Below are 12,230 nucleotides of genomic sequence, written 5' to 3' on the forward strand. Positions count from 1 at the left end.
AAGCACATGGATACACTGGCCTGACATACAGAAGGCTTCTGATCGGTGGACATATGCCACAGGGAAAACGGTAGTAACCACACAACGGGAGATTTTATCATCAGTTACTTTTAGGTTTGTCATGTTTCACCCATGTTTTGATGGAGTGCGAAGTAACACCTGACGACCGATACACAAGATGTACTGATTCATGATATAATTCCTTATCGATTATCAAAAACAAATCTCTATAATGTTTTGCAATAACCTGGCCTGATATTTACTCAGGCTAGCTTTACCTTACATCCTGTCAAGAACATTACAGTAAATGACATCTCAGTTTGCATAATACTATTAGAATGAATGCAGATTCTATATCTACGAGCTTACCCAGAAGTTAGTTGGATCCGACACCCACAAAACATGCACATCAAAGAACTCCCCTATACCAGGGATATCCACCAACTCCGGCTGAGACACTTTTCTCCTGACAAACCCCTTGTTCAACCCCTCACGACTAGATGGAAGAGTGGGATCAGACTTCAACGTCCCATTAGTACTCCGAGACTGTTCACTGTTTAACACAGCAGAGGGAGAACCATTACTGGTCTGCGTATTATTCCCTAACGTCAGACCACCTAGACTCTGCACCACTGCTGCGTCCACAGGCTTGACCTGAGTTGTAGGGGCCAGGTCGTCAGGGCTGGCAATGTCACTGCTCTCCCAGTTGGAGCTGGTGTGAGAGTCCACATAGCTTGCAGCCAGGGCCTCAGCTTCCTCCTCAGTACCCCAGGAGTCTGCACTGGTAGTGCTCAATGTCCGGTTAAAACTTGTGTCTCTGTTTGCCTGTATTGTGTTCGTGTCCCTGAAGGCAGCCATGTTTGTGATGGCTCTAGGACTGGTGCTGTCACTCTTGGGGGACACAGAGTTGGAGTGTGTGGAAGGGGGCTGTGACAAGGATGCTGCTGCTGTCAAGTTGCCATTTTGTGGATTCTTGGCCAAGATTGCTTTGCTGACTGCATTGTTGATGTTCAAATCAGTGTCGTCATTTGTGTCGTACAGGATCACAGACAGTCTCTCATCTCTGTAGCAATTGAGGAGACAAAGAAGGTACATTAACAAATAGACAAATTGGTAATTATGTATTTCATTGGTCTTACGTTAAGTCTTTTTCAGTGTACAAATATATGCTAATGAAAGCAATCATTCTCACCATATTGTAATTTCAAGATTTCTCCCAAAAGTGGGAACCATTTGAGAGTGTGATTTGTGTTCTAACGCCGCGTTTAACAGTATTCCAGTTGTATCACGGCGTATCAGTTGAATGTGGGACGAAAGCCCAAAATGATGCAGGTCTCAAACATTTACCACTTGGTAAAGCCCAAGAGCACGGGTATGGGGCTGTATATCTAGAAACATAATCGGGCTGTACCGGATTTGAGCCCACAATCATTGGTTCCTGGCGTGCCCAAGGGACACAACTCTGCACAGTGAATTGTGGTGCCTTAAATGACTGAACCACCCATGCCCCAGGAACCAATTAAGAAATTAAAAAATATTAAACTTAACTCTCACTCTACTTTTCTCAGTTTCAAAACCTTTTCACATATTTGTCAAATCAATTTGTTCAAAGCGTTTGATATCCTGATATCCTGATTTCAAACAAAACGTTGAATGAAATACCATGTTCCAACATGTCCAGAGTAGATTTTCAACTATTCACAGACAAGACAGATTGGCAGAGGATTGAGACCCAGAGTCTTGCTCTTGTTCTGAACTTACCTGTCAACTATTTCAGTGACGCAAGTCTCTCCATCGTCCCGAACGTACCTGTCAACCATTATGGCGACACAAGTCTTTCCCTCGTCCCGAATATACCTGTCAATCTTTTCAGCGACACAAGTTTTTCCCTCATCCCGAACATTCTTGTCAACTATTTCCACGACACAAATCTTTCCCTCATCATGAACGTACAGATTCGCAGGGGATTGAGACCCAGAGTCTTGCTCTTGTTCCGAACGTACTTGTCAACTATTTCGGCAACACAAGTCCTTCCCTCGCCCCAAACGTACCTGCCAACTATTTTGGTGACATAAATCTTTCCCTCATCACGAAGATACCTGCCAACTATTTTGGTGACATAAATCTTTCCCTCATTACGAACGTACCTGCCAACTATTTCGGCAACACAAGTTTTTCCCTCGCCCCGAACATACCTATCAACTACTTCGGTGACGCAAGTCTTTCCCTAGTCGCGAACATTCCTGTCAACTATTTCTGTGACTCAAGTCTTTCCATCGTTCCGAACGTACCTGTCAACTATTTCTGTGACACAAGTCTTTCGATTGCCCCGAACATACCTATCAACTACTTCGGTGACGCAAGTCTTTCCCTAGTCCCAAACATTCCTGTCAACTATTTCGGCCACTCAAGTCTTTCCATTGTCCGGAACGTACCTGTCAACTATTTCCGCGACACAAGTCTTGCCAAGGGCCATGTCCAGCAGGCTCTCCAGGGCCGTCACCGTATCTGTCACTTTCTCCAGCCCGTTCAGGTAGCAGCGCACAGCCTGCAACAACACAGCACAACACTGATGACCACAAATGTCAGTGAGTGTGACAATTTTGCATCTTGAATATATCCCCATTATCTTGGCTGGACACACCAGATATTGACTTCGCATATCGTATCCTTGTGACTACTTTTACCACAAATCTACTACAAGGCTACCACAAGGCTACCACAAGAGTACCACAAAGCTACCATAAGGCTACCACAAGTATACCCCACACATTATGTGACACACCAGGGTCCACATTACGACAAGATGTCTTCTGACCTGATAGGGTAGCGAGGCATTGAGATCCAGCGGTAGTGAACGTAGTTGTGAGAGGAGGATGTTCTCGGTGTCACCGTGGTCGGTGAAATAGCACTCAGCCTTGCCGTCTGTCACAGAGTTGATGAGCACTCGCTGGTACAGACCATCCATGCTGGCAATACACACTGCCCCAGGTCCTATGAATGTGTCAGGGGCAGCTTTCTTGAAACAGTCCTCCAACTGCGCTTCAAACACATCCAGCTTGTCCTGGGAAAACAAGATTCACCTTTCTACTTGATGCAAACTAATGAGTCTTATTCACATACACATGGCGAATGGACGGAAACTGGTAAGGCTGATTGAATCATATAAAGTGATTGTAGCTCTGCCATTTCTATTCTGGTTAAAAATACAGTGAAAATTCTGATTGTCCATTTGGGCTGGGATGGGTAACTTGGGTACCCGGGTCTGAGTTGGACCCGGAAACCCACAGGACTACCTGGACCCCTAATTAGTCACATGATATACTGTTTAATGACAAAAATTATCTTGAACTCTATGGTTACACCACAAGTCACTAAAGTCACCATTTCTTTGTGACAATGCACTCATTCCTTCTGATTTTTCATATGGTTGAATAAACATATATAACTTAATTCAACTTCGGTGTATGAATGACCAGATTGTTTAACACATGTATCTAAATATGTTTTGCCAGGGATATGCTAAAAATGTTCCCAATCGGACATTTTGGGACATCTGAGACCTGCAGTGGGTACCCGGGTAGGGTTGGGTAATAGGGTGGTGGGTACCCGGGTAGGGTTGGGTAATAGGGTGGTGGGTACCCGGGTAGTAAATTTGGACTCATCCAAGCCCTATTGTCCAAGTCAGTTTTTCTTCCCTCAATCACTCTTTATTGTTACAAACAAAACAAGGAAATCCCCATCCTTAGTTATCACACAGACTTACACATGCTTTGTTCATATTCATGTCTGGGACCCTGTGAAATGACTCACAATTTGATAGGCCAAGGGAAGTACTGAAGAGGCAATGTTATACTGCCACATCATCTCCTTCCCTGTGGACATGGTGATCTGAGATCTTGATACTTGTCATTAAGGATTTAACAAGCCTGGCCTGACTACATTGCAAGTGTACATGTGTACTAATCATGACAATTTGAAACTGATGCAGTGCTACACGAATGTTCTTGGTTCTTGAATGTGACAATCGCAACATGAAATGGAGATTCGGGAATTTGACCTGACATTGGGCTGAATATCGGCATCTGAGTAGGTCTAGATAAATCCCTCGGATACTCATAGATGTTTCTTACTATAAGTGTGGGACACTGGGACCATACAGTTCCAGAATCCTCATCATCCCCATCCCTGGTACTAAAACCATGTTGAAGATCAAACACATTGACATGTCACTGGACAATCTGACTCCCTCATTGAGACTCTGACCAGCCTATCATGCTTCGTAACGTAGTACTGGATGAATACAGAGTACGTACAGAGTACTCCTCGCCCACTATCCGGACTGTCACAGCCAGGTCCGGACTGATGAAGCACACATACACACCAAGGACCTTGTCATCGGGTAGTATCACAGTGTCTGCAACAAATATACACAGCTGTAGTGCAAGTACGTGTTGGCATGTTGTTCACTGCTGCCGTCAGGGATAGTCTAGCTGTATGGAGCAGCCTGTAACCAATCGATTCTGGATCAGACAAACCAGTGATTTGATATCATGAGCAACGTTGCACACTGTCAGGGTTCAATGTGGCACGATGTACCAAGGTATTGAGTGGGACCATTAGGTTTATTTAGTCACCTATGACAAGCACAGGTTACTGGGGATTTTTGCAGCAAGGACTCTCCACAGGGCTTTTAAGCAATGAAGGCTGGACTCAAATGTTGGCAAAAGATGAAGTCTAGGGGCAAATGTTGGCAAAGGATGAAGTCTTGGGACAAATGTTGGCAAAGGATGAAGTCTAGGGGCAAATGTTGGCAAAGGATGAAGTCTTGGGCAAATGTTGGCAAAGGATGAAGTCTTGGGACAAATGTTGGCAAAGGATGAAGTCTAAGGGCAAATGTTGGCAAAGGATGAAGTCTTGGGGCAAATGTTGGCAAAGGATGAAGTCTTCGGACAAATGTTGGCAAAGGATGAAGTCTAGGGGCAAATGTTGGCAAAGGATGACAAGCACAGGTTACTGGGGATTTTTGCAGCAAGGACTCTCCACAGGGCTTTTAAGCAATGATGGCTGGACTCAAATGTTGGCAAAGGATGAAGTCTTGGGGCAAATGTTGGCAAAGGATGAAGTCTTGGGACAAATGTTGGCAAAGGATGAAGTCTAGGGGCAAATGTTGGCAAAGGATGAAGTCTTGGGGCAAATGTTGGCAAAGGATGAAGTCTTGGGACAAATGTTGGCAAAGGATGAAGTCTAAGGGCAAATGTTGGCAAAGGATGAAGTCTTGGGACAAATGTTGGCAAAGGATGAGTGAGTATTGTTTTACACCGCTTTTAGCAATATTCCAGCAATATCACGGCGGAGGACACCAGAAATGGTGTACCCATGTCAGGAATCTAACCCGGGTGTTCGACGTGACAAGAGAACGCTCTAACAACAAGGCTACCCGACCGCCCGGCAAAGGATGAAGTCTTAGGACAAATTTTGGCAAAGGATGAAGTCTTGGGACAAATGCTGTAATGACAAGGTCATGATAGGGTAGAATGATCACCAGGTATAATTACAAAGGTACTTACTAATGTGATGTGATTTGTTACCCAATTTGTGCTTTACTGTTACTCTATGTTCATGTAACCGTTTACATAATACCATTTCCTGCCAAGATGTTGATCCACCCGTGGGGATTTTGGGTAAGATGCAACTAAATGCATCGGCTGGTCAGCCTCGATGACTTGATTCATTGCATGTCATTTCACCCTAACTGCATGAATCGAAGCTCATGACAACATGGACAATAGTAACTCTATTGACAGGTCCAGACTTGACTACTTACACACAGCCATCATAGAACTGGAATATTGCTGTGTGGGACATTTAACAAGAAATAATGAATCAAAAGTTTCTAGAAACTTTACTAAGACATCGAATTGAATGAATAAAAGAAGTTGTACTCCCTGCCATCCTGTCTTGTTTGTTACAGACTGACCTGGCTCTCCTATGATGGAGTCGGTGTCGTTTGGCTCCGCCCCCCAGTCCACCACCTCACCCCTCACCAAGCCCTTCTTGATCAGGTAGTCATTGATGGACAGGTCCTCCTTGGTCAGCTCAACCTCACACTGGCCGTCTGGGAACAGACAAGAGGATCAACAGTCAACCTCACACTGGCCGTCTGAGAACAGACAAGAGGATCAACAGTCAACCTCACACTGGCCGTCTGGGAACAGACAGGAAGATCAACAGTCAACCTCACACTGGCCGTCTGGGAACAGACAGGAGGATCAACAGTCAACCTCACACTGGCCGTCTGAGAACAGACAGGAGGATCAACAGTCAACCTCACACTGGCCGTCTGGGAACAGACAGGAAGATCAACAGTCAACCTCACACTGGCCGTCTGGGAACAGACAGGAGGATCAACAGTCAACCTCACACTGGCCGTCTGGGAACAGACAAGAGGATCAACAGTCAACCTCACACTTGCCATTTATTCACAATTTCTAATGAAAATATGATCAGTGGATCTGCAATTCAACAACAAAAACTATTGGCCCGAGATGTCAAATATCAACAAATTGTAAATTTGAACATTTCCGGACATACCAAGAAACAACGAGTTTCAATGACCCTCATCAAATTTCCCTTTGAACTTCAATTTTGCAGTTTTTCCATTTACATTGGAATCCTTATTTTATCAAATTTAAGGATTTCAAGATGTCTTTTTAAACAACATTGTATCTGATCGTACCATATGTATGGTCGTATATTCTGGCTCACCTGTATTGTAGGCCACCGTGAGAGCTGATATGGGTGAGTCCTTCACCACCTCCGAGAACTCCTTCAGGGATGGAGAAGGTTCATCTGGACTCTAGAACAAACACAGCTGATGAACGCAATCTGCCAGAAATCAAATCGGGAGTGAGCATTGCTTCACGCCAAGTCAGCAGTTTTGATGTTTCATGGATGAAAAAGGTCCCTGATACAGATTGAAATTTGTATGAACTTTTATTCATTTCTGTATGGGGCTTCCCTATTAAGAGTGTGTATGTTATGTATGCTGCTTTCAACAGTTATTGCTGTCTTATGGTGCGGGACTCCATATTCAATACCCTATGGAGATTCCAACCAGGATGTAATGTAAAACATGAACCACGCTAAAGTGAGCCATTCAGATCTAATGTTGTAATGCCTATATTATTCTCTATATGTGAGAATGATGAGATCTGATTGGTCCATGTGATCTTGATAAAATACTGTCTTTCCCGCCTTGGAGGGAAATAAATTTCTGAGTGGGAGAATAAATTTCTTATACCCCTCCATGAAGAAAGCAGGCTGCACATGGATTTCTCAGCCCTAAACTAAATACCTTATACCCTGCTTCAAAGCAAAACGATGCAAGCTTTTTACGAGGCGATGGAAGTCACATGGCACAAGTTAACCACAGCTCAATTTAATTCTTTTACAATGTCATATTAAAACATGTAGGTAAGATAAATTTGTTGCAGCAGGCTCCGGCTCCTAGTATAAAACCTAACGCAGGACAAATAAAACCCCATGCACCCCTCATGATCCTGCTACAACTTATAATGTCAGGTATCATCTATTAATGTGGAAGGAAAGTCTGAAGTAACACAGACTACATGATTACTACAGTGGCGGTATAATTAAATTGGATATGGTGCACACAGCCATACAGTCTTAATGGGGCATAACAGTATTCAACTCATCAGTGGATCATCCTAATGTGATTTGTGGTGTCCAAGATAATTGGGCCACGTACCAGTAATGTTATACATATTATCACCTGTGTCATGTGGCTGTACCACATTCTCAATTCTGTGATGGTGTCAACTATTACTATACTACTATACCACAACATCATCTACACTAAGTGGTTAACTGTGATTGTACCACAACCTCCCTCTACTAAGTGGTTTACTGTGGTTAAACCACAACCTCACCTCCACCAAGTGGTTAACTGTGATAGTACTACAACCTCCCTCTACTAAGTGGTTTACTGTGATTGTACCACAACCTCACCTCCACCAAGTGGTAAACTGTGATTGTACCACAACCTCACCTCCACCAAGTGGTTTACTGTGATTGTACCACAACCTCACCTCCACCAAGTGGTTAACTGTGATTGTACCACAACCTCACCTCCACCAAGTGGTTAACTGTGATTGTACCACAACCTCCCTCTACTAAGTGGTTTACTGTGATTGTACCACAACCTCACCTCCACCAAGTGGTTTACTGTGATTGTACCACAACCTCACCTCCACCAAGTGGTTAACTGTGATTGTACCACAACCTCCCTCTACTAAGGGGTTTACTGTGATTGTACCACAACCTCACCTCTGCCAAGTGGTTAACTGTGATTGTACCACAACCTCCCTCTACTAAGTGGTTTACTGTGATTGTACCACAACCTCACCTCCGCCAAGTGGTTAACTGTGATTGTACCACAACCTCACCTCCGCCAAGTGGTTAACTGTGATTGTACCACAACCTCCCTCTACTAAGTGGTTTACTGTGATTAAACCACAACCTCACCTCCGCCAAGTGGTTAACTGTGATTGTACCACAACCTCCCTCTACTAAGTGGTTTACTGTGATTAAACCACAACCTCACCTCCACCAAGTAGTTAACTGTGACAGTACTACAACCTCCCTCTACTAAGTGGTTTACTGTGATTAAACCACAACCTCACCTCCGCCAAGTGGTTAACTGTGATTGTAACACAACCTCCCTCTACTAAGTGGTTTACTGTGATTAAACCACAACCTCACCTCCACCAAGTGGTAAACTGTGATTGTACCACAACCTCCCTCTACTAAGTGGTTTACTGTGATTAAACCACAACCTCACCTCTGCCAAGTGGTTAACTGTGATTGTACCACAACCTCCCTCTACTAAGTGGTTTACTGTGATTAAACCACAACCTCACCTCCACCAAGTGGTTAACTGTGATTGTACCACAACCTCCCTCTACTAAGTGGTTTACTGTGATTAAACCACAACCTCACCTCCACCAAGTGGTAAACTGTGATTGTACCACAACCTCACCTCTGTGTCAGTGACGATGATGCTGTACAAGGCACAAGGGATTGCCTGAGCTGGGAAGTTGGCTGTCGTGTCAGGCAGCTGCCGGATGGAGGAAACTGGGACTGTTTCAGTATTACCATAGTCCAGGAACTTCACCTGCACTGACTGGAGAGGGAAATACAGCATGTTAACATGATTACTGGTAGTGCTGGTTCATACAGCATGTTAACATGATTACTGGTAGTGCTGGTTCATACAGCATGTTAACATGATTACTGGTAGTGCTGGTTCATACAGCATGTTAACATGATTACTGGTAGTGCTGGTTCATACAGCATGTTAACATGATTACTGGTAGTGCTGGTTCATGCAGCATCTGACATGATTACTGGTAGTGCTGGTTCATACAGCATCTGACATAACTGGTAGTGCTGGTTTATACAGCATCTGACATAACTGGTAGAGCTGGTTCATACAGCATCTGACATAACTGGTAGAGCTGGTTCATACAGCATCTCACATGATTACTGGTAGTGCTGGTTCATACAGCATCTGACATAACTGGTAGTGCTGGTTCATACAACATCTCACATGATTACTGGTAGTGCTGGTTTATACAGCAACTCACATGATTACTGGTAGTGCTGGTTCATACAGCATCTGACATAACTGGTAGTGCTGGTTCATACAGCATCTGACATGACTGATAGTGCTGGTTCATAAAACATCTCACATGATTACTGGTAGTGCTGGTTCATACAGCATCTCACATAACTGGTAGAGCTGGTTCATACAGCATCTGACATAACTGGTAGTGCTGGTTCACACAACATCTCACATGATTACTGGTAGTGTTGGTTCACACAACATCTCACATGATTACTGGTCGTGCTGGTTCATACAGCATCTCACATGATTACTGGTAGTGCTGGTTCATACAGCATCTCACATGATTACTGGTAGTGCTGGTTCATACAACATCTGACATGATTACTGGTAGTGCTGGTTCATACAGCATCTCGCATGATTACTGGTAGTGCTGGTTCATACAGCATCTCACATGATTACTGGTAGTGCTGGTTCATACAGCATCTCACATGATTACTGGTAGTGCTGGTTCATACAGCATCTCGCATGATTACTGGTAGTGCTGGTTCATACAGCATCTCACATGATTACTGGTAGTGCTGGTTCATACAACATCTGACATGATTACCAGTAGTGTTGGTTCACACAACATCTCACATGATTACCAGTAGTGCTGGTTCATACAGCATCTGACATAACTGGTAGTGCTGGTTCATACAAAACTCCAGCCACGAAATTCCGAGGTCTGTTCAATGCAATGAACATACATGTATGGTTAAAAGTAAAAGTGTGCTACCAAATAGATTAATGAGAATATCTTTCTGTTACTTTATTTCATGCACATCAAATTACACAATAAATTATTCTTGTGCAGACACTGGTGTTTCAAATTTATTTATAGATTTCAGTTACTGACTTATCTTTTGTTACATGCCATCATGAATTATGATCAGTATGGCACTGCCTGCTTCTGATCATGATCAGTAAAAAGATCAAATTGAAAACAAAATATCAAATTCTAATATCACTGATGCACATGGTTAAGGAAATATCACCTGTGAAATAATTGGTCAAACATAACATAAATCTTGCAAATTTGTTCAACAACTGATTTAATTCCACTCCATTGTGTCACCTCTTACAACCAGCATCAGTATAGTTGGGATGTTCTAACCGGGAATCCCAACTGGGATAATTAATCAACAACAACCCGACATATTTGGTCTCCGTACCTCATCCGTGACGTCCAGGACCTCGGCCCTGTACCAGCGCTGGTCCTCGTTATAGAGTGCGGCACAGAATGTCCCCTTCTTCAGCACACTGCTGTCTGGCACTGCCTGCTTCTGATCAATGCAATTAAAATACATCTGTGTAGGCCTTTGCTTTGTCTGGGTTTTACAGGGTTTTACATCATAGGAATATAACAGCTGTATCATAGAGGCTGAGTGAAGGGAAAGGATTTTACATTATCTGAATATAACAGCTGTATCATAGAGGCTGAGTGAAGGGAAAGGGTTTTACATTACGGGAATATAACAGCTGTATCATAGAGGCTGAGTGAAGGGAAAGGGTTTTACATTATCAAAATATAACAGCTGTATCATATTATTAGGCCGAGTGATGGTGAAGGGTTTTACATTACGTGAATATAACAGATGAACCATAAAGGCTCAGTGAGGGGAAAGGGTTTTACATTACGGGAACATAACAGCTGTATCATAGAGGCAGAGTGAGAGGAAAGGGTTTTACATTACGGGAATATAACAGCTGTATCATAGAGGCTGAGTGAAGGGAAAGGGTTTTACATTACGGGAATATAACAGCCGTATCATAGAGGCTGAGTGAAGGGAAAGGATTTTACATTATCTGAATATAACAGCTGTATCACAGAGGCTGAGTGAAGGGAAAGGGTTTTACATTACGGGAATATAACAGCTGTATCATAGAGGCTGAATGAAGGGAAAGGGTTTTACATTACGGGAATATAACAGCCGTATCACAGAGGCTGAGTGAAGGGAAAGGGTTTTTACATCATGGGAATATAACAGCTGTATCATAAAGGCTGAACATAAGATCAACCACGGACCAGGGAAAACAGTGGCAGATAATTCAGGGAACAATGACACACAATCAGACAATTCACAGGTCAGCATTTCTGGATAGTCTTCCTGGGTAGTAGTTTGGTTTGGTTTGTTCGTTGTTTAACGCCACACTCAGCAATATTCCAGCTATATGACAGTGGTCTAACAATAATCAAGTCTGGACCAGACAATCCAGTGATGGTCATCACAATCCAGCAATTGAGATACAATGACCTATTCTCACCCAGATCTTCACGGGATAATGGCTAGTGAAAATGTTGAAAAATTGTTACAGTGACCTGGTTGATATTGTTTAAAGTCAGAGTGGCCAAAATTACAGCTCCAAAAGCAGCTAGTGATTAATCAAGTCCTGAATTAACATGCTTTAAGAGCATCAGTCCACCTTGACACAGAAATCACTTCATTCCCACATTTTAGTCAACACAAAACAAGGAGCATGCTCACATATTTGGAACGATGATCAAAGTTCATATCGTGGAAAATAGCTGTTGTACAAAAAG

General features: G+C 43.2%; 1 protein-coding gene across 5 annotated transcripts in view; it reads right to left on the reverse strand.

Moving 5' to 3' along the window:
• Positions 1-12,230, reverse strand: part of LOC139476957 (tudor domain-containing protein 7-like) — a 40,380-nt gene that overhangs the window by 7,304 nt on the left and 20,846 nt on the right. For all 5 annotated transcript variants that reach the window (XR_011654128.1, XM_071259518.1, XM_071259513.1 and 2 more), the window contains 8 exons: positions 10,861-10,971; positions 9,062-9,205; positions 6,769-6,859; positions 5,981-6,118; positions 4,317-4,417; positions 2,819-3,064; positions 2,436-2,548; positions 370-1,063 (listed from right to left, as the gene is read on the reverse strand). Coding sequence is in view for 4 of the 5 variants with exons in the window: in XM_071259518.1 (XP_071115619.1) it covers positions 370-1,063; positions 2,436-2,548; positions 2,819-3,064; positions 4,317-4,417; positions 5,981-6,118; positions 6,769-6,859; positions 9,062-9,205; positions 10,861-10,971 (1,638 nt within the window). In the remaining variant the exon portion in view is untranslated. The remainder of the gene's footprint in view (positions 1-369; positions 1,064-2,435; positions 2,549-2,818; positions 3,065-4,316; positions 4,418-5,980; positions 6,119-6,768; positions 6,860-9,061; positions 9,206-10,860; positions 10,972-12,230) is intronic.

This window comes from Haliotis cracherodii, unplaced genomic scaffold (genome assembly GCF_022045235.1).
Source record: "Haliotis cracherodii isolate W230 unplaced genomic scaffold, xgHalCrac1.p SCAF_1, whole genome shotgun sequence".
NCBI classification, from domain to species: Eukaryota; Metazoa; Mollusca; class Gastropoda; order Lepetellida; family Haliotidae; genus Haliotis; species Haliotis cracherodii.